This window comes from Myxocyprinus asiaticus, chromosome 12 (genome assembly GCF_019703515.2).
Source record: "Myxocyprinus asiaticus isolate MX2 ecotype Aquarium Trade chromosome 12, UBuf_Myxa_2, whole genome shotgun sequence".
Lineage (NCBI taxonomy): Eukaryota > Metazoa > Chordata > Actinopteri > Cypriniformes > Catostomidae > Myxocyprinus > Myxocyprinus asiaticus.
This window is the reverse complement of record NC_059355.1, coordinates 26,071,998-26,095,572: the sequence shown is the minus strand read 5'-3', so window position 1 is coordinate 26,095,572 and position 23,575 is coordinate 26,071,998. Positions and strand designations below refer to the sequence as shown.

The window sequence follows — 23,575 nt, the reverse complement described above, 5'->3', positions numbered from 1 at the left end:
TATGACTTTCTTTTGTGGAATACAAAACGAGTAACATTAGGCAAGAATGTCAGCTTCAGTCACCGTTCACTTTCATTGCATCTTTTTCCATACAATGAAAGTGAATAGGGACTGAAGCTGACATTCTGCCTAACATGTGTTTCAGTGAAGAAAGACAGTTATATGGGTTTGGATTGGAACAAGATGAGGGTGGGTGAATGATGACAGAATTGTAATTTTTGGGTGAAGTAACCTTTTAACAGGACAATCTCATTAGAGCCACTTCTCTCGAAGCATCTCCCAAACTGGGCTATGATCAATGATATGGGCACAAGTCAAAGACATCCGATCTCTAATATTCTCAACATGGGGTTTACTTGTGGCCTGAAAAAAAAAAAAAAAACTATTTGCAGGTGCCATTTAATAAACTTGATCACAATTGTTACGAAGTATACATGCTGCTATAGCAAGCACAATCATTACTGTAATATAAAATTAATAATAATTCACCTCTAGACAGCATTCAATTTCAAACTAAAACATTACTCGAATATTACACCGATCAATGAAGCACCTTAATCAAACGAGCAACATCAAAACTTACTTTAGCGATGACCAGCATTCCATCTACTACATTAGCAGTACTATGTACAGGAAAGACTCTGAGGTTGCAGCCAAGAAATCTATAGATTTCAAATGAAAATTACACTTATTTACTTTTTCATTTCATTTAACAATTATTTTTGTCCAACTTTATAGAGTGAGCAGGGACTAAAAACAAAACCTTTATTTATTTATTTTGGTTCGTTCTGAGGAAAAACTGTATTTTTTCGTTATGGTTCCAGCATTCTGCAGCTTCCTTTCCAAACGGTAATCAGTTAGAACGAAATAAAAGAATGGTAAATAATGTACTTTTTAAAAGACAGTACTATGTGCTAAGGGTGGGTGGGTGATATGCCAGTTGCAGAGTTTCCAGATCTCACTAGAGAAATAAGGCAACTGTTTTTGGAAAAACAAGCTCATAATAAGGGACTTGCCTCACCCAAAATAAGCAAAAAGAAGTGATTAAATTTTTTCCCATGAAGGGGAATTTTCAGGACAGAAATCAAAACAAGTATACAAAAGCCTATATAAAATAACATATTTTCCATAAATGTTTACTCAACATTAAATATATACCAAAAATATTTCAAATATTCATTTGGCTACCTAAAATCAATTAATAGACTCTCCTGCATGCATGCACACACTGCGCTTTTGGACTAAATGTCACCTTTCGTGGGCCAAATGATTTTTATTTTTTTTAACATACTTTTCTAAACTAATCTGTCCTTCAGAATCAAAGTGCATGCTTATATTCTACTTAAAAAAGGAGAAGCCTAATTTTTCTGGGCTACAGGAAGTGATGTAATTCCCAAAATTTACTGTGATAAATCATTTGGTTTCATGAAAGAAATATCATAACAAAATTAACCGGTTAATAACTGGTTACCAGCATTTAAAAATATTGTTTTCACTCCGGAACAATTAAAAGGGATTTAGTTCCCGGTTACGTATTGTTTGTTTTCGGTTTTCGTTCATTAAACCATTTTTAGTCTCTATGTATGAGTTTTAAAAGATATTATAGAAAACACTCCTTCCCATGCCGGAGACCAGAACCAAGCTCTCCCAGAAAGTGTATTCATTAGTTATTATTATTAATATTTTGAAAATACATAAGGCAAATTTATGGATCTTATTCACAGTGTTAATCTTCAGATGCATCCCAATGTACGACATCAGAACTCACGATTTTTGATGAATCATGCACCTGTTCTGCACCGATGATAAAATCTCCCACTCCCCTTATCCATAAACTGAGGATTTAAGCAGAAGAAAACTGTTTCTGTGGACCTGCACAAACTTCTCAATTCTCTCAAGAAGTTCTGCATTCTCAAGCTTTGCTGGAAACTCCTCTGGTGTGACCAGCAAGAATGCTGTACCTGTGTAACAGAAAAGTGAGGCCGGGCACAACTTTTCTACATTCAACATGTTCACCTGGACAACAAAGTCAACCTAAACCACCACCAAGCAAGGCACACTAATCAGCCACTATCAGGCATTCATAGAATGGATACATAAGTATCCTGTTGAGAAATTACTTGTCAACCCCTATTTTTCATTCATTAGGTTTTCATTCAGGTATATAAATTTTTTTTTTTTAAATAATATATATATATATATATATCAGTGCAAATTACAAATCTAATTTGACTCTTATCTACTTGACAGTGGGAAAACAAAAGAAGAGGGTAGTATGCTGTCTGAGTGGCGAATTCTGTGCTGCTGTCCTAATAGAATCTGTGAGGGTTCATCACACTGCAAATAAGCACATGGGTCATTGACAAATAAGGTTGTCCGATGCGATAAAAATGAGAAATCCTTTAAAAATCTAGTTGAAAACAGTTTATATAAATGTAATCTATGTGCCAAGTGGTAAAAAAGGTATTAAAATACTTTCCTTGCACCTTTAATAGACCTTATTCAAGCTAGCGCCATCTTTGATTTTTAATGGGAATGACAACAAGGTTGTGAGGGATAAACTTACAGTCTCTTCAATGGGCTGTACCGCAGTTTAAAGTGTTTTTAGATCATTCCCGGGACAAAACATTGATAAAATATCTGTCCAAGAACATTCAAAGAACTTCAGATGTGATCTAGGTGCTTTATACAGCTTTATACCATTCGTGCTATTGAAGAGACTGTAAGTCTATCCCTAACAGCCTCGTTGTCATTCCCATTAAAAATCAAATATGGCGCTAGCATGAATAAGGTCTATACAAAAGAGTGTACACAACATAATCAACCATTTTCATATTTTTTAGGGTATATATGTATATATATATATATTTGTAATATTATAAATAATATTATTAATATAATATGTTAATATTAACATATTGTTAATATAATAAAAACGAAATTTTAATAACAACATTAATAATATAAATAAAAAAATCACTGATTTTTTAGAATAATAATAATACATTTTATGCCAAACTACTTATGCCAATATTTCTTTTTTTCATGAATTTCAGAATTTAATGGGATTTTTTTTACTGTCTCCATGTGGTCACACCATGTTTTTGAGTTCAAAATACCTTTGAACTTAATAATTGAAAACATGTTGCTGGGAGACTGTGTCAGCCACCCCTCCAGTGCCTAGCCTGGCATGATTTTGCTCCCCCACTCAATCCCTCTCCAGAAACCCCCGGATAAGGACCAAGTGGGTCATCGGAAATAATTCCTCCCCACCCCTTTTCCTCTTCCACATACTACCTCACCACATATCACAATTGTTCCCTATTCCTAATTTCTCACTTCTGCACATCCCACTTTTCATCTTTCCTCCTTAACCATAGCCAGAAACTCTTTTTTCTGCTTCCTCTGCCATTTCTTTCAGAAACTTCTTCAACACTGATCCAAAGATACCAATGTCTTTCAACAGGTGCTGCACTGATGTTCCCATAAACCATCAACACCCAACCTCCATGAGGTAAGTGGCAGCGCTCCATCCCTTTTCCCTGCACTCGGCGGCCAGATCAGCATATTTTGCCTTCTTCCTCTCATAGGGTACCTCCAGTCCCTCTTCCCATGGGACAGAATGTTAATTCATTATGACTTTCCTAGCTGATGCTGACCATAACACTATGTCCGGTCTCAAGGAGGTAATGGTGATCTCAGGAGGAAATTTTAGTTGCTGGCCAAGGTTGACCACTATTGACCAATCACTTCCATGTGCCAGGATTGACCTTGCCTCCTTCCATTTCGTGCCTTGTGTGGCACCTCCCTTTTTAACAAACTCAATGTACTTCCTCTGAGGAGCATGATGGCCTTTGTTTGCCTTTATTCTACACACCTCTAGGATATCTGCCAGCTTTCGCAGAACCTGATCATCCTGCCACCTGTAGCGTCCTTGTGCCAAGGAGGTCTTGCACCCAGCCAACATGTTCTGTATATTTGCACTTGGGGCCTCACAGAGGGGAGGACTCTCCTCTTTACCATACCGCAGAGACAAATTTCCAGGGGTTGGAAGAGTGTCATAGGTAGATCTTATTAGAAAACTTAGCCTGGCCTGTGGTATCTTCCCATCCTAAAACTCTATTAGATGTATCCTCCCATATTGCTCAGTGCCCTTGCTGCTGCTGGCTGACTGCTCGAATCATATACCCTTCCTCTTCCATTCTAGATACTTCTGTCACTACCATCGCTTTCCTCTGTTTTTTAGCCATCCCCCATCCAATGCCTGCTCTTCCTGATTGGGTTCTTCCAACAATCTGTTGTTTTTGTTTAGTCTTTAAAACCGCCCTGTTTACAACCTCCTCTGCTTTCTAGGCACGGCCTGTTCGGGACTGGGCTTGAAAAGCCCTCACAGACTGGTCTGTTGATTCCCTTAGTTCTAAAAACAGTCTGGTTTTCTCCTGCTTGTAACCCAGGGTGATGGACATTAATAGAAGTTGTAAGGCATTTCTATCAAACAATGTTACGACTGAAAAAAAAAACGCAGCAAGCCCAGCCACTTCCAGATGTATCTGTTCACCTTGGTGTCCATCCTTGCCACTGCTGCTGCAGTGATCTCACACATTTTTAGCGGCCACATCAGGCGATGATACAATGCAAATTGGTAACAACAGACCTTGTATTTGCCTGGGAGATGACACTTGTCTATCTTATCTAAGCTCTCTTTCAGCTGCTTCAGAACGAACCTTGCCATGTGTTTATCTGACAGATCTGTTGTGTATTCTCCCCCTAAACTTCGAATGGGCTGCTCTGCCAGCACTGGGATTCTTTCACCATCAACCTCAAATGATGTCTGGTTGCTTCTAATTCCCTTATGTACAGAAAGGCTACGTGACTTTGCTGGCTTGATCTTCATCCTTGCCCATGCCTAAAGCTCTTCCAGTAGTTTTAAGAGTCTGTTTGTGCATGCAGTAGTCTGGAGGATGCTTGTGACATCATCAATATAGCTGCACAGTGCTAGCAATCTTACCCCAGATTGTGCACAGATTCCTCTGGCCACCTGTCTGGCACCAATTAGGATGATCTCAAATGCAGCTGTGAACAGGATGGGAGAGATTGAACATCCCATCGCACTTCCTTTTTCCAGTTGCTGCCAACAAGATGTGTACTGCTGTGTTGCATGACATATTTTCAGGTCCCCACAGTACCTACCTACCAAGCTCTTATTACACTCTGGTCCAGTCAGACTACATGGAGGTCTTTCCTGTCTCTCTTGGCAGACTGGATCTGTTCCCATATTACTGAGGTATGCCCCATACATCCAGGAAAACCTGGTACACCTGCCTTCTGGCAGCTTGTGTCTATGTATCCATTCTTCAGGAGGTAATCAGACATCCTCCTTGCTACCACTGAAAAGAAACTCTTTCCCTCCATTCGGCCCCGGGGCAGAAGATGTCCTGGCTTTTTCTACCACTTGCCTGATCTCACTCAACTTGGGTGGAGCTACATAAAATCCCATTACATGCTCTGCTGGCTGTGGGACATATCCAGGTAAGCCTAGCGGGCTGTCTTTATGAGGATCACCTAGTTGTTGTTTCATGTGATCTTTTAGATATTGCTTCAGCATCACCAGCGTTCCACTCATCTTCTCTTTGAGAAGCTTTCTGGCAAATTTAAAGGGATCCTTGATGAATTTCATCCTCTTATGCTCCTTCCTCCTTCTCCACTGTCAAATTCTCTCTGCTCTCCTCAAAACTGACAACCTAGCCCTTATGCCATCCCACAATACATTCAAGCCCTCCTTCTCATGCTCATCTGCCCTTCTCCATGCCTTGCAAAGCTGCCTCCACTCTTTCACCAGCTGAAGTATTTCCTTTTCTCTCCTACCCATCACTCTGGGACCACTCTACCTCACTAACGCTTCCCCAAATCTACCTACGCATTCTTCGTACACAATGTCACTAAACATGTTAAGCTTGGCCTCCACCCTTCCGCTGAGTGCATTCTCCAAGGTGGAGCACAGGTCCTGGTCTAGTCTCCTCCATGCTTCATTATCGTTAGATCTTGTCCAATTAATTAGTTTCCATCTCCCTGGATCCTTTTCTTTCCTCCCCAATTTGGAATGCCCAATTCTCAATGCGCTCTAAGTCCTTGTGGTGGCGTAGTGACTCACCTCAATCCAGGTGGCGGAGGACGAATCTCAGTTGCCTCAATGTCTGAGACAGTCAATCCATGCATCTTATCACATGGCTTGCTGAGCGTGTTACTGTAGAGACATAGCGCATTTGGAGGCTTCATGCTATTCTCCACGGCATCCACGCACAACTCACCATGTGCCCCACCGAGAGCGAGAACCACATTATAGCGATCACGAGGAGGTTACCCCATGTACTCTACCCTCCCCAGCAACCAGGGCAATTTGGTTGCTTAGGAGACCTGGCTGGAGTCACTCAGCATGGCCTGGATTTGAACTAATGACTCCAGGGGTGGTAGTCAGCGTCTTTACTCGCTGAGCTACCCAGGCCCCTCCCAGCCTCATTTTTATTAACTTGCCTTCCCTGTCTTGTCTGTGGGATGACAGTTGTATCCTCCTGCAGCTCATCGAGCAGGCATGACTTGTCCTGCTGGTGGTACTGGTCTGGCTGTTCCTGGCACATTTCATCCTTCCTTGATGAATCTGCAGTCCCTTGTAAGTCATTACCCTCATCCAACCACAACTGCATTTCCTAAGGATCCTTTGGTCATTATCCACGGCCATTTCAGTCGTGTCCGTAGAGTCCGTCCTAATTGGTCCATTTTCCATCCCATTTTCATAGGTTCCAGTAAGGCACTTACAATGAAAGTGAATGAGGCCAATACAGAAACGTTAAAATAGTGTTTCAAAAGTTTACCCACAAGATATAAACATTATACAGGTTAACATTATTTTAGTGAGATAAAATCACTTACTATCCCTATCTGTGTAAAGTTATATCCAATGTTGAAACTTCATTGCCATGACGACTTAGTGCAAAAACCCTAAAACGACTGTAAAAGTGATGATTTAAACAAATTTACAACTCAAGTAATACATAAGCTTTAACAGAAGAATTCATTAAAGTACTTTTATAAATTATAAGCTTCACATTTCTGAATTTAAACTCCCGATTCACTTCCATTTTAAGTGCCTCACTGTTACCTCTATTTGTTTTTTTAAAAGGTGGGACGAGCCAAATTTATTTTTTGTGTTGCTACAAATGCTGTCAATTGAGCTTAACTTGTATTGAACCCAGAATATTCCTTTAACTTAAAAAAAAAAAAAAAAAAAAAAAAACGTAGTTATTTCAAAGTAATTGAAAAATAAAGTAATTTAACTATGAAATAATAATAATTGTACTCAGTTATAAAGTTTCAGTTAACTGAAGATAATAGAAGCTTTCTGCCAGGCGTTTTAGTTCCATTCTTGTTGCGCGTATAGTCCACCAGTATCCCATGATACCACCTGTTCAGAGCGGTGACTCTTTCCTGTCATCTGTAAAGGAGGTGGGCCGTGGTTGCTGGTATGTGAGAGGCGCTTCTGCTGCTGTGCTGAGTGGTGCTGGATGATGGCTGCGTCGAAGCCCTTAGAGCCACAGTCCGGGAGTGGGCTCCCCCGCTGGCAGCTGGCACTCCTCGTAGGGACTCCTATCGTCCTTGGCGTCGGAGCTGTGTATCTCTGGAACAGAAGCCGTGGCAAGGACAAGCAAGGGAAACGGAATGGAGAGAGGAAAACTCCAGAAGGAAGCGCTAGCCCCGTCCATGGCCAGCACGGTGCGACCAACCCAGAGCTAGAGAACATGGTAATGAGCCAGATTATAAAGCATTCATTATGCGTTAACATTTATTGATTTGGACCTGTCATTTTTTGCACGTTTCCTTGACACCGTAAAATTACAGTACTCCCAGTCAAGGGCAAGGCTTGTCAAACTAGCCTTGTGGTGTTAGCGAAAGTGCATTAGCCCGTTAGCTTTCAGACATGAGCTTCAAATTCACATCTGCATAGACACGGGGGCGTGGAAACGGTCAGGCTGGAGAAAATGCACATGTGATAGCCTACTGCGTGTTGCATATTAATTTTAGCCTTTTATCAATTACATTCATAGCATGGTTGATTCTCACTACGTTTACAGTGTCGTGTCTGGTTTTACGGCAGATTCTCTCTAAATCACAACGTTTTCCGAGTGTCGTGAATCAAACATATAGCGCGCACAGGAATCCATGCATCTGGCCTCATTTACACCTCTTGTGTGCGTTATTTGGGTCCATAATGGTGATTGTAAGATCCAGGACAGGATACTCTTTGTAGGTACTTCGTTATATTGCAAAAAACTATTCTGGCAGTTGATGAAGGTAAAGTTGTGAACAATGTGTAAAATTCAAGAACCATGTATGTGTGTGTGTAACATGCATACAATGTGCAGTAATAAAATGCAAATCTTGTCCAAAGGTCAGAGATGGTTTAATGCATTACATTTCAATTAGTGCCATGTTTCTCAGAATATTGGATGATGTTTCAGTATAAGCCATGCAGCGCAAGTCCGCTTGAAGGTGTATATTTTAACTTTATTTTTCTTTTTATTCATCTGGCTTGACAGTTTGAAAGAATTCTGTCTGTGCAATTAGTATGGTTAGAAATTTGCTGAAACTGAGACAACTGAACAATAACTTAGTATGCTACATCCTGTTATTGAGATGTTGAGGTAATAGAATATATTGAACTGCACATACTGTAACGTTGTGGTTACCTCAAAGTTGCTACAAAGATGGCATTGTGATATGTCCTTATTTTGAAATGTAGTTTTTTTTTTTTTTTTTGTTTCTTCCAGTATATTTCTGTATATCCAGCCATCCGTATATACTTTGCAATCTAGGAAGTTGCACTCCTTTTGTACCAATTAATGTATTAAGATTGCATTCTCAGTACTCGGCTCATCTCTTAGTTTGTAAGCTTTGGGGATTAGACTGACTGCACACAGGGGAGATTTTGATGGTTTGACAAATAATATTAAGGGAAATTATTTATTTATTTGAAAATATTTTTTGAAGTTACACTTTGAGAAAATAGATTCATTATTGATTTTGGTGCTTCTGTGAATGTTTTAAAGGCTCAACAGGAACATGTGTGGCAGACAAATGTCAATTTTGATCTTTTAGCTGTACATAAATGTTCAGAACTTCTTAAACTACTTCAAAGAGTTCTCATAAAAAATCCTCCACATGCAGCAATGACAGCTTTGCAGATCCTTGGCATTCTAGCTGTCAGTTTGTCCAGACACTCAGGTGACATTTCACCCCATGCTTCCTGTAGCACTTGCCATAGATGTGGCTGTCTTGTCGGGCACTTCTCACGCACATTACAGTCTAGCTGATCCCACAAAAGCTCAATGGGGTTAAAATCCATAACACTCTTTTCCAATTATCTGTTGTGCAATGTCTGTGTTTCTTTGCCCACTCTGACCTTTTCTTTTTGTTTTTCTGTTTCAAAAGTGGCTTTTTCTTTGCAATTCTTCCCATAAGGCCTGCACCCCTGAGTCTTCTCTTTACTGTTGTACATGAAACTGGTGTTGAGCGAGTAGAATTCAATGAAGCTGTCAGCTGAGGACATGTGAGGCATCTATTTCTCAAACTAGAGACTCTGGTGTACTTATCCTCTTGTTTATTTGTACATCTGGCCTTCCACATCTCTTTCTGTCCTGGTCCAGAGCCAGTTGTCCTTTGTCTTTGAAGTCTGTAGTGTACACCTTTGTATGAAATCTTCTGTTTTTTGGCAGTTTCAAGCAATGTATAGCCTTCATTCCTCAAAACAATGATTGACCTATGAGTTTCTAGAGAAAGCTGTTTCTTTTTTGCCATTTTTGACCTAATATTGACCTTAAGATATGCCAGTCTATTGCATACTGTGGCAACTCAAAAACAAACACAAAGACAATGTTAAACTTCATTTAACAAACCAAATAGCTTTCAACTGTGTTTGATATAATGGCAAGTGATTTTCTAGTACCAAATTAACAATTTATCATGATTACTCAAGGATAAGGTGTTGGAGTGATGGCTGCTGGAAATGGGGCCTGTCTAGATTTGATCAAAAATGACTTTTTTCAAATAGTGATGGTGCTGTTTTTTACATCAGTAATGTCCTGACTATACTTTGAGATCAGTTGAATGCCACTTTAATTCACCAAAGTACCAATTTCCTTCGAAACAGCAAAATCTGTACATTATTCCAAACTTTTGGCCACCAGTGTTTTTAGGTTAGTAGGTTGTTCTCTTCTCCCAATATTCTAATGTCGATACCATGTTTAAGGAAAGAAATGCATTAGACACAGTCACCACGTGTGGCTTACTATCGCAATAATTGCTAATCAGTGGCCTCATGTTGAGTGAACATTGACTGAGCTTGCAGCAGACAGAGAACTCAAGAAAAAAAATCAAGTAAATCTTTATTTTTTTTGTCTTCCATCCACATACACAGATGTGCATCAGTGTTTATATGTAGTGTTACTTACTATGTATCTTAATATGTAGTTTTAGTTACTTGCTGAATGTTGTGTAGATTTGTGAACATCCTGAATGTAATGACCTGGCTTCTATAAATTGGATTGCATTCACGTTGCACTTGAAGTGCCATTTGTATGCAATTTTCAGATTTCCTAAAATGCAGAATTTTTTTTTTTTTTTTTTTTTTTAACCAAAGTTTTTGTGTTGATCAGATTTAAACTTTTTTTTTTTTTTTAAATGTGCAGTATTTTTTTTTTCTTCATTTAATAAAAGAGATGTTAAGTTTAGTTTTAGATTAAGCATTAGTGTTGCCTAGAAAAACAGCCAAAGTGTGGAATTTTGTTCATATCATGCAATCTTTCTTGTATTTAAAATAATTCTGTGTCTGTCGATCTAGAGTCCGCTTGATAGAGCGCAGTCTGCTAAGAATAAAGGCAACAAATACTTTAAGGCTGGCAAATATGAGCAGGCGATCCACTGCTACACAGAAGCCATCAGCCTGTGCCCCAAAGACCAGAAGGGAGACCTGTCCACCTTCTATCAGAATAGAGCTGCAGCCTATGAGCAACAGGTTTGTTTTAATCACATGATCATTTATAGTGTCACCAACAGAATATTATATGTCTGAATTAGTGTTTTTTTGTGTTTTAGATGAAATGGACAGAGGTGGTACAGGACTGTTCTCAGGCAGTGGAGTTGAATCCTCGTTATGTGAAAGCCCTTTTTAGACGTGCCAAAGCACTGGAAAAACTGGATAACAAGAAGGAGTGTCTAGAAGGTTAATGTCTTGTTTGATTTTAATTGGCCTTGTTCCCAACTGCCAATCTTTAGGTTTTCTTTTATTGTTATTTTTTAAATTTTGCAGTTTTGAATTTTTAACTTTGGGTGAATTTTTATTATTTTTTTATTTTTTTTTGTCATTCCGTTCTCTAACAGATCATTTGCATTTTTTACATATTTGAATTTTAACAAGTTCACAATATGTTGATGCTCAAAGAAGACTTTTTCAATTTTATAAGGACTTTGAGTTTCTATCAACAACCTGCTGTTACAATGGCTGAAATCAGCCATTAATTCAAATTGTCATTAATTGCCATTATTATTATTTGTTTTAATTAAAGCAAAGACTTTTTAGCTAGTAAGTTCACTCGTCGGCCATATTTAGAATGCTTTGGTGCAGCTACATGTATTTTTCTATATAAACAAGTGGCATACAAGTGTAGCTCGTATCTACTTCAATGGGGAAATACCAAAATCTCCAAAATGGTTGGTCAAAATTAAAAAAACATACTTCAAATCTGCAGTAAAATCCAACATCACTGGTTTCATAAATTATGGTTCTTTACCTCAGATTATGTAAAAAAAAACCACAAAAAAAACCCCGGAAGTTTCCCGGATTGTATAGCTACTGCGCATGCACGTTCTCAAGTTGATTGACAGGCGATTGGCTCTTTTAACTATAAGGTGGGATTTCCTTTTCTACATCCGTTGGCCATTGGGCATTCCAAATTCTCCCACTCATTTTAATAGAAGTGACCTGTCTCTGATTAAAGGAATTATCGAGAGGGTTGCCTCTGATATTAACATACTCTGTTGGATAGGGAACATGAGCTTCAGTCTAAAGTAATGTTTCTGCTTTTTGTAGATGTGACTGCTGTATGTATTTTGGAGGCCTTCCAGAACCAGCAGAGCATGCTACTGGCAGACAAGGTGCTGAAACAGCTGGGAAAAGAGAAGGCCAAAGAGAAGTACAAGGTGAGAATTTGACAGAGAGATGCAGGACTCAAAATGTATGGCATCTAATCTTTCTGTTTTGCTTTCTTTCACTTTTCTCAGAACCGGGAGCCCCTTATGCCATCTCCTCAGTTCATCAAGTCTTACTTTAGCTCCTTTACCGATGACATCATCTCACAGCCCCTACAGAAGGGGGAAAAGAAGGATGAGGATAAAGACAAAGAGGGCGAGGCCTCAGAGGTCACTGAAAGGTGAAAGCTGGGGACATTATATTTTGCCCATAACCACAATGAGATTTGTAGGTTTTTGTGCTTTTGCTGGTAGTGTGTCCTGTTAAATGTAGCCCAAGTTCTAACCATATGAATAGTAGTCAACCGATATATCAACAAGGGAGATCATTTAGCTGATATTTTATATTTTTTAATTATCAGCGATGGCAGATTAGTGTTGCAAACCAGACTTTTGATAGCATGAAGTTTTGAGTTCTTACCGACCCAGTTTGCTTACATGCCATTTAGGGATAGGTAAATGTGATATTGATGCTACCACAATAATAAACTGGCATGCAACTAAGTATTTTAACAGTACTGTAGTTATCAGAACCATGGCTCAGCAGGTGCACAGGTTGATTGTTTAAAGTGTATACATTTGTTTTTTAATTTAAATAATAATAAATATAATAATGCAAATAATTCAAATACATTACATCATCATGTACATCTATTGTGGCAGCAGACAAGCATTTAGACAGTACAAAGAGTGACTTCAAAAGTACAAATATTGTTTGTTTTATCTCCATATCAATGAACATAACCCTATTATTGGCCTTATTCAGTGTAAATGCATAATTTTCAGCGTCTCTAGTCATAAGTGATTTTAGGACGCTGCTCAAATTAAGCGTAGTTTGAAACGTTAAAAAACAAAAATGCATTTCAAGATTCCTGAATTCTGTTGTGCTCTGTCCAGCTGTCTTTGAACATAAGAAATGCTGATGCTTCACTCCAGCAGGTCCTGTCTGGGTTTGTTTTGTAAGAGGTCCTGTCTCCATCACTTGATCATTGACACGGAATTGATGTTGTGTGTTTGTTTGTGGTGTGTACGTCAGTGAAATGACCCGGACACATTGCAAAGGTTCCGCCATATTCAGAACTCAAAATGAGCAAGAATCGTCAGAATCATGATAATACAATATTGGTAATGCGTTAATCGTGTTAAAGAAAAATGAACATGTTAAACATTTCAACGCATCTGTTAACGTAAACAACTCTAGTTTTTACTCATCAATAAATTCCTTTAGCATTTCTGAATGCATGCATGTACAATGAAGTTACCTGTCAATAGTTGATGTATTGAACCACTGTTTCCTCAGCTCAAGCTACCTTAAAGCTAAGCAGTATATGGAGGAGGAGAACTACGATAAGATCATCAGCGAGTGCACAAAAGAGATTGAGTCTGGAGGCAGGTACACAGCTGAAGCTCTTCTGCTGAGAGCCACCTTCTACCTGCTGATTGGCAACGCTACAGCTGCACAGCCTGACCTCGACCGTGTCATCAACATGAATGATGCCAGTGTCAAGGTAACAGAAATGAGATGAAGAGTTACAAAACAAAAAGCACTGTAGGTGCTTTTCCACTTCAGGAACTTTTGCTAGTTCCTTGAACTTTTTCAGGTTCTCATTGTTTTTCCACCACATGAACTTGTTCCAAGTGGAACTAAAACTAAACCAGCAACCTTTTTAGTACCTGCTCCTAAGGTGGTACTTTCCTTGCAAATTGGAACTATTTGTGTGGAGTCGGAACAGCAAACGCTTCTCGTTGTTCAAGAAAAATGCATCATCAGCCATCAGACAGCCGATACCAGTCATTTTTAAAAGTCCAGTTAGTAGTATTAGTTAAAACTTTTGTTGAGTTGTTGCTATTGTAGGCTTTTCAAATCTAAATGGATAGGTGGACAGATGTTGTTTTGCAGGATTCTTGAGTATTTATGGAGAAGAAAAAATGCAGCATGAGTTTGAAATGTCGAGCAAAATCGATGTATACTAATAATCTGATTGCCTCATGAAGTTAGGCTTTGATGATATTAAACTTTGTAGATTGAAATTTAAAGAAAAATTAAACAGGACTACAAGAGAATAAAGGATCATAAAATAATTTACATTCCATGATTATCATGCATATTGTACATTGTATTATATACTGTATATAGTTTGCTCATTTTACCTTTAAATGTTTTGCAAACCTTTTTGCACTTACCTCATTTGCAGAGTTAAAGGCTTCACTTTTTGTATTATACACTAGTAAAGATGTTTTTATTTTACCTCAAGGCTATAAGTGAACTTTTTTTTACATTCGTCATGTGTACATAGTATTATCCTACACATCACAGCAATGATTGAATTGCTAGTTGAAATCAGTGTTAGAACACTCCCTACACTGTAGTTTCAAGTGGCATTGTTTATGAAAGCAAATATGACCTTGCAAAGGGATGAAAAAGCAACAAACAAAATGCAGTTGACTACAGATGAACGTAGCAATAAAGCAGTCTCTCCTCTTGCTCTCCTGTTGTTTTAAATCTCTTACCAAGCGCATCTTGTCCACGTTAAGTTTTCCAGAACAAAAAAGGAAGATACAAATCAACACAGAATCATTCATTGTTAATGTTTTGAAGTAAGTCGGCTCGGCTGTTGTCGCATCAAGTTCAGTCGTCCAGCGTCACATGCTTATGTCAAAGCTTTTTTGAATGAAGTTCCTGCTTTTGTGTCCCTGGTATGGGCATAGTTCCACAAGGAACTGATTTTAATTCAGTTATTAGTTCCACAATTGTGTGGAAAAACACCTTATCACTCTCATTTTAACCTCTCACTATGGCAAATTTCACTGTGTGCCAATTGAATGAATTAAGAACGAGTCATGGCTCATAACCTTCAACTGAGCCTTTTCAGAAATATCCAAGCAAGTTATTAAGGTGATGCATGTACAGTATGTATAGTATGGCCCTTGGTGTTAATGCATCTTATTTGATGTGTTTCAGTTGCGTGCTAATGCTCTCATTAAACGTGGAAGCATGTACATGCAGCAGCAGCAACCTCAGCTCTCCACACTGGACTTTAATATGGCTGCAGAGATCGACCCCCGTAATGCAGATGTCTACCACCACAGGGGACAGGTAGCATCAAAGCTTCACACTCGTTCACATTTTCACCTAAAAAAATTTGTAAAAGTGAAGCCCTTTAGAATGTTCATTATTTTGAGGTATGAGGATACCCTTTTCACATCTATTAATTTGACATGTTTCTGGGCAAACTTTAACCAAAAATAAATAAATATATTTTTCACGTTTGTAACCACTTAAGATGGAGTTTAGAACAGTCATGCACCAATTCCCACCAATTAAACCCTAAGATCTTTGTACAGTACACCATAGTAACTGCATTAAATTTCGCTATTGCGTTGCATTGTTTTCTTCAACCTGACTGGTGTTGTCATGGTTCCAACATTTCAGTAGTCTGTACCGATACTAGTGAAATTTCACAGTTCTTGATACCAATTTCAATACCACAGAAAAAAATGTGCTAATATGGTAATGTGTTATTGAACTCACTCCTTTAGCCTATTTAAAGTTACATATCAGTGTGTAAATAAAACAATAAAAGAGATGCGTATTTTCTTCAAGTTATGGAAGGCATATTCTGCAAATTTTAAATAAATTAATAAAATGCTAAAAATTAAAATTAAAAACCTGATTAACCATTTCATTATTAAAATGTGTCCGCAAAATGTCAAAATTAAAAATAAAATTAAATGATTTTATTTTCATTTTAATTTTCACTATAAAAATGCATCATCCCTGACAAATTAAAAAATAAAATCAATGATTTGACATTTAATTTTCACTACAATCTCGAGGCAAGTCTGGCAATTTTAAAATAAAGGCAAATTTGATTAAGAAATTGCAAATAGTTTTTACAAAGCTTTTTCTTAATGCTCATGCAATAATAGTGACAGAATTAAATTCAAATGCAAAGTTTTTTTTTTTTTAATCTTTTATTTTTCATACAACATGTAAATTCTATGTTAATGAGTGGGCAGTGCTCAAAAGAGGATACTTTAATACAGTGCTTCTCACACTAGGGGGCGCAGAGAGGTTTCAAGGGAGATGTTCATTTTATGTGTCCTTCCGTGACAGTGAATTGAGAAAAAAGCAGAGAATCCATGATTCAGTGCTTTTCAGGCCGCAAGAGTTGTGATATCAAGTTCACATTTAAAAAATACCAAGCATTACAGAAAAATGCAGAACTGATATTTGTTTTGTCAGCCTGCTGAATAAATGATCATAGCATTGGAATCACACTTGTAAATATACTGTGTGCATCATGCTTGCAGCAGTGTTTGTTTTGCAGATGTTACAGGGTAAATAGTAAGTTAATTCAGTCTAACTGGATTGTTTCCCACCACAGCAAATTAAAACCCCAATATCCCCTATATCATAGTATCAACACTAGAGAAGGCATATATGAGTGATTTGTTTTATTGGCATAAGAGCAAGCTTAATTAATAAGCGCTGTCTTTCCTAACACAGCAAAATGAAAATAAAATGCTTGAACTGCTTGGATCTGGCATGCAACATAATCATAAGCATTCTGTACCAACAATGTCATACACAAGCGAGAGTCTCTGGAATGTGTCTGATGAATTTATTTTCACCAAAGTCAGTGGTCTCTTTTCGAATTGGGATGCTTATTGATATAGGCTAAATATGGATGTTATTACAAAAAAAGATAGTTTCAAATTTGGATGAACACAGAATCAGTTCTGCATTTTTCTGTAATGCTTGGTATTTTTAAATGTGAACTTGATATCACAACTCTTGCGTACGAAAAGTGCCGTATCATGGATTCTCTGCTTTTCTCTCAATTCACTGTCATGGAAGGACACATAAAATGAACATCACCCCTGCAATCTCTCTGCGGCCCCTATATTAAAGTATCCTCTCTTGAGCACCACCCACTCATTAACATAAAATTCACATGTTGAAGCTTGAAAATGAAAATTTAAAAATAAAATATAAAATTAAAAACTTTGAATTTGAATTAAAATTCTGTCACTATTATTACAAAAGCTTTGTTAAAAAATGTATTTGAGATTTAATATTCACATTTGCCTTTTCATTTTAAAACTGGTAGTCTTGCCTCGAGATTGTAGTGTGAATGAAATGTCAAATTATACATTTTATTTTTTAATTTGACAGGGATGCTGCATTGTTATAGTGAAAGCTAAAATGAAAGTCAAATCATTTAATTTTATTTTTAATTTTGACATATTTTGCGGACACTTTTTAATAATGAAATGGTTAATCAGGTTTTCATTTTTATCCTTTTATTAATTTATTTAAAATTGGCAGAATATCCCTTCCATATCAAGTGTTTCTAACGCTTGTTTGTTTTGAAGCAGGGTTGTACTGAAATCTGTTTTTATTTTTCCAGAATTCCATGTTCTAAAGTTTCATTTAATTTCATTATCAAAATGGTGTCATAATCAAATTAATTCTTAAAACCATTTCATTTTTAAACAAACTTTTATTCAGTACAAAAGCACTCTGACTTGTGATATATTGCTTAATTTCTATTATTATTATTACAATCATTTTTCATGAATCATTATTTATTATTATTAATATTGCTACAGTGAGGATGACATTTTACTATACAGTTGTAATATATTTCTGTTGCAATTTCTTCAATTTCAGGCATCTAGCTTTTATGATGAATCGTGCTTTTATTTTGACATGTGTTTTTGATGGAAGTTTAACTTCTCCGGATAAACAGTTCGCTACATGGTCCAGTGTGATCTTTAAAGCGATTTAATTCTATAAATGTATTAGGGATGGGCACGAGTACTCAGGTACTTGGACATGGCAGCAATGATCGATCATGAACACGATGATTGATAGTGATCACGCATGATGTGACTTTTCACTTAATTCGAAATTCAGTGACAATTACCTGACAACTAAACACACAAAAAAAGAGGGAGCTTATTTTTAATTTTGAGATTGATTACGTTGTGGTTTTGAGGGGTACATTGATTGTCAGAGACGTCTCATAGCAACCAAACTGATACGATGCTACAATGCTATCGTTACGATAATCAAAAGAGAGTGTAATTAACCATGTTTTGAACACCTGTCTCTACAAAACGTTTGCTAAACAAATTTTCTTATTTAATGTAAGAACTTTGACTCTTTAATGGATATTATTTAATAACAGTGAATGTTTGTCACTGACTGTAAACCTCCCTGCTCTAAGTGATGTAACACACCTGCATCTTGTCGTAATGGGAGTTAAAGATTTCCGCACAAGTTTCCAAGTAAGAAGTCCGACATAAAGTGTCATTCCGTTGCACTTTCCCCAGTTGAAAGGTGAAAATTCCGACTTTCCGAGTTGAATGGAATGCTTCATGAATCACAGTAACAACAATACGGAGCATCACGGCTTTCACCACGGGAGCGAACACTGGGAGACACACAAACACACACACACACACACCCACCAGGCGCGTGTGGCAGTGGACTCAGCGCATATACAGCAGGCAAGTGTTTCAAACAGCTAGACAGAGCGCAACTAAATGGAACAAAATGCAGCTTCAACTTAACACGCATATTAAAAATGCAATGGTTATGGCATCTCCTGTTAATCCAACCACGATTTGAAAATGGACTGTTCAGACAGTCACTTAAAAAAAACTGCTACGCGCTTACTAAGATCACAATGGTAACCTGAAGGAAGAACAGACAGATGCACATTGTGCACATTCTTTCATTGAGTTGGGCAGCGAATCTTCAAATAATGTCAAAATATGATGCATTATATTTTGATTATGCAATCTTTTGTACATTTTGTGACAGATTATGTTATAACAGCCTGTAATAGTGAATAGACGATACACTGGAACAACAAGATGCAATGCAGCAGCCAAAGACATTTGTCAGATACGTTATTATATATACAGTTATGTATATGTCATTGCCCCTTGAGTACTCGACGAGTACTCAAGTAGACAAAATGCCCATTCCTAAAATGTATAGTGCACATGTAATACGTACGGTGTCCGCACTTCACAGTGGATTAGTGCTCTGGTCTGTCATCTCTCATACAATGCAATGATTCCCAATGTCTGTGGAGTTTCCAGTGGATCAGCGGTCTGCTTCATACTTTCATTTAAAGCACACAGCTCGAATGCAGACTAAGATTGCAGTCTTGCAGACAGTGTGCGGGTACCGGATTAAGTCGGTGCTCGGTACTATAGAAACACTGGTATTGTTGTATCTTTTTTTTTTTTTTTAATTTTAGTACAGACTTGGTACCGAAGTACCGGTACTTTTGACAACACTAAACCTGACTGTGATGGTTACAAAGAAAGTCCATCCTAAGTGTTTTGATAACTGTGAATATATTCATTTTTTAGTTGAAAATTCTGCTGGATCAGGTGGAGGAGGCTGTGGGAGATTTTGATGCATGTATAAAGCTTCGACCAGACTCTGCACTTGCTCAGGCCCAGAAGTGCTTTGCATTGGTGAGTAACAACAGAGGGTTCTGTGTGTACATTAACACCTTTTGCATTGGCACTGTTCAACTTTTTCCATGTTGCTTCAGAGATGATCCTTTGTCTACCATATTAACAATGAACCAAATCAACATAATTTGAGCAATTTTGTTTTTTTTTACTCATAGTAAACGTGGATATGATCTCCATTGTTACTGTTTTCTTGTAGTACCGACAGGCCTACACTGGAAACAACCCATCCCAAGTTCAGAAAGCTATGGATGGCTTTGAGGATGTCATTAGGAGGTTTCCAATGTGTGCAGAGGGGTATGCTTTGTATGCACAGGTATTGCTCACCTTGATGTCATTTAGAATGGAAATTATTTATTAAATGTGTAATGTTTGAATCATCTTTGTATCATCCTTTTAAAAATCTTTTGTAGGCACTGACTGACCAGCAACAGTTTGGTAAGGCGGATGAAATGTATGACAAGTGTATTGAACTAGAGACTGACAACGCCACAACATATGTCCACAAAGGGTTAGTTCTTTGAATATTTATAGAATCCTATGTTAGTCCATCCCAAATATGAATATACATTTCTGATCGGTTCTGTGTTTCTTTGTTTGTCGATGAACAGGCTATTGCAGCTCCAGTGGAAACAGGATCTAGAAATGGGCCTTGAACTCATAAGTAAAGCCATTGAAATTGACAACAAATGCGACTTTGCTTACGAAACTATGGGAACCATTGAAGTCCAAAGGTTTGTGACAGCCAAAATGTTCACATTCCCTAAAATAACAGAATTCTTCTGAGTACTGAATAACTGTACTGTTTGCTTTATTCCTGATGTGTAAAGCATTAGATAAAAACGTTTCATGTGGTTGTTAAAAGCTTAAAACCTGATGGTGTTTGCTTTGAAAAGTGCGCTTTTGGCAAAACTGATATTTAAATTGTCTCCCACAGAGGCAACCTGGACAAAGCTATAGACATGTTCAACAAGGCCATCAACTTGGCTAAGTCAGAGATGGAGATGGCCCATCTCTATTCTCTGTGTGATGCTGCTTATGCCCAGACCGAGGTAGCAAAGAAGTACGGGCTCAAGCCTCCTACACTATAACTCTGGGTTTCTTCCATCACACTGGATTGGAGGACTGGAAAGTGGCACAGAAAATGATGGGGTAGTGGTGTATGGAGCAGCAAAAGCAAAAAAAGATTAAAAGAGAAAGAAGAGACTGATGGCTGCTGATTTGGATGTCAAATCACGAGTGGATTAGTCCACATTTTATCAAGTATGGCCCAGATTATTTTTCAACTTGAGAACAGCACTCATTTGTTCATGTTCTTCCTCCCTTGCCATGTGGTGTGACAAATGTGAATCTTTATAATTTAATTTACTATCAGAAATGGACAAAAGTCTACAATCAGTAATTGTACTTTTTTATTTTATTTTATTTTTTTATTGTTAGTATTTTGTTCCAAGATGCCAGAATCCGTAAATTAAAGGGATAGTTCACCCAAAAATGAAAATTGTCTCATCCTTTACTCACCCTCATGCCGTCCCAGATGTGTATTACTTTCTTTATTGAGCAGAATAAAAATGAAGATTTTTAGAAGAATATTCCAGCTCTGTTGGTCCTCACAAAGGGAACGTGACCACAACTCAGAAGGTCCAAAAATGAAATAAAGCAGGCATAGAAGTAATCCATATGACTCCATTGGTTTAATCCATGTCTTCTGAAGCAATATGATGGGTGTGGGTGAGAAACAGATCAATATTTAAGTCCTTTTATACTATTAATCTCCAGCTTTGACCAGCCCCAACAAGTAGTTGGCTGAATTTGAAAGTAAAATTCACTTCTGTTGAAATGAAAGTGTAGTTTTAAAGTAAAAAACAAAGGGACTTAAATATTGTTGTTTCTTCCCACACCTATTATAACACTTCAGTAGATATGGATTTAATCTCTGGATGCTTATGGATTACTTTTATGCTGCCTTTTGGGCCTTCAAGTTCTCATCACCATTCACTTGCCGTGTGAGGACCAACAGAGCTGAAATATTCTTTTGAAAATTGTTGTTTGTTTTGCAGAGGAAAGTAAGTCATACACATCTGGGATGGCATGAGGGTGAGTGAATGATGAGACCGTTTTCATTTTTGGGTGAACTATACCTTTAAGTCAATGAACGCCATCAGCAGGACTGGATTATTGATTCATGGTTTGATGCTGTAATGTGCAGATGTTTTGTCCTTCACTGTCATATGCTACCACTCTTTGTTTTTGTTGTGTGGTAAATGCAGGATTAAAATTTTATTGACATGTGTTTGTGTTATAAATCATTCAATTCTTCATGTTTCACTGCTGTTGATGACACTGTTTATAAGAATGGGGTTATATTAAGTTAAAGTTTAAGAAATCGGTCCACACGGTGATTCATTTTTGTTTTGTTTTTTTACCCTGAGTTTAGGGATTGGGAATTTTTTTTATGTTCTGCGTTGCATCAGTGAGATTTCTCTTTTTTTAAAAAAAGTAAACCAACACAAAAAACATGTTATTTAGCCTGCTCAGTGGAAAAAAAAAAATCTTATTTTGGAGACAATTTGCTTACTATTTTTAGCAGAAGGCAAACTATAACCAAATTCATTTAGCCCCATAAGCCTTGTACAAGACTTTTGCTACCAAGTGAAACAACCTTACCGTACTTTTTAAACTGAGGTACTAAAATGTTTAAATGAAAGCTTGGCTGTGCAAACGTAATGTTGCATGTTGCATCAATGTAATGTTGCAAAAAAAAAACAAAAAGGAATGAACGTTGAACCTAGAATGTTTTGCTTCTCAAAAATTGCATTCATTTTTATTTTTCAAACTGTGCATTTCTCATTTAAGTTGCTTTGTGAAATAAAAAATTATATGGAGGGATATTTTTGGCTACCTTCTTGGAAAGACTAATTGCAAGTATAGATCATACATTTTTCATCTAACAACAAAGTGCAACTCTTCTCCCTTTCAAGTCTTTTGTTCAAAAACTACATTCATTTATAAAGCCTTATCTTGAGAACTTAGATGTAAAGAAATGGCATGCCTTTAAATACAGCATACTAGTATCTATCTAATATATTAAATAGATGGACGGGGATTCTCTAGATAAGTAAAACATCTTCCTATCATTGCAGCCACGACTTCTTTCTTAACATTATTCATTCAGACATCATCCTCCAACCCCCCCCCTCAAAAATATAATTTCTGTATATTGTTCATGCGCTTTAAGTTTATGTTTATCACTTTGGCAAAATCACTACAAAACATTGTTTCTGAACAAGTCTTAAATATTGAGCACTTTAGGATGCTCTGATGAAAATCTTTCCCAATCCAAATAAGAGAACATAAGTGATGTGAATGTATAACACAATAAAGGGGCTTAGCATTTAACACCTGGTCAAAACTAGTTTGAAATGAAACAAAAGGCCTATGTCAATTGCCTATGCATGTATAAGTTGGTCACTAAGCATCATCTATTAATGCTATGTTTACATAGGTTTGTTCATTTAATTTTTCCAGCCTGGTCAGTTAGTAGTAATTTATTGGATTTACTGACCAATTCTGAGGGGGAAAGACATTCCAGACTGCTGCATGTTTGAAGATCTTCCTAGTAACTGTTGTTTAGAATGACTGTTTTAAAATGAACTTTACACTGCAGGTGAATTGGCATCATCTATTCTAGAGGTTATAAATGAATTAGTTGTGCTTGATCTGTTGATAGTAACTTGAAAAAGATGCCTCAAGAAAAAAAAAAAACAGAAGAGGG

At 37.3% G+C, this 23,575-nt stretch overlaps 1 protein-coding gene and 1 pseudogene across 1 annotated transcript; one reads left to right on the top strand and one right to left on the bottom strand.

The window, feature by feature from the left end:
• Positions 1-252: 252 nt before the first annotated feature.
• LOC127448775 (protein SPO16 homolog) lies at positions 253-4,894 on the bottom strand (annotated as a pseudogene).
• Positions 4,895-7,495: 2,601 nt separating this feature from the next.
• LOC127449650 (mitochondrial import receptor subunit TOM70-like) lies at positions 7,496-23,570 on the top strand. The gene is made up of 12 exons (XM_051713197.1): positions 7,496-7,796; positions 10,892-11,065; positions 11,146-11,272; positions 12,140-12,249; positions 12,331-12,479; positions 13,598-13,805; positions 15,260-15,394; positions 19,693-19,800; positions 20,000-20,116; positions 20,214-20,311; positions 20,412-20,534; positions 20,738-23,570. Exons 1-12 carry the CDS (start codon positions 7,560-7,562, stop codon positions 20,889-20,891), a joined length of 1,740 nt encoding a protein of 579 aa, XP_051569157.1. The 5' UTR covers positions 7,496-7,559; the 3' UTR covers positions 20,892-23,570.
• Positions 23,571-23,575: the final 5 nt, after the last annotated feature.

What these genes read in the sequence shown, in the direction of transcription:
- LOC127449650 (XM_051713197.1), top strand. Translation starts at nt 7,560, where the DNA reads ATGATGGCTGCGTCGAAGCCCTTAGAGCCACAGTCCGGGAGTGGGCTC. An exon ending in ACCCAGAGCTAGAGAACATG is followed by an intron (nt 7,797 to 10,891) that starts GTAATGAGCCAG and finishes CTGTCGATCTAG; the next exon opens with AGTCCGCTTGATAGAGCGCA. An exon ending in ACAACATATGTCCACAAAGG is followed by an intron (nt 20,312 to 20,411) that starts GTTAGTTCTTTG and finishes GTCGATGAACAG; the next exon opens with GCTATTGCAGCTCCAGTGGA.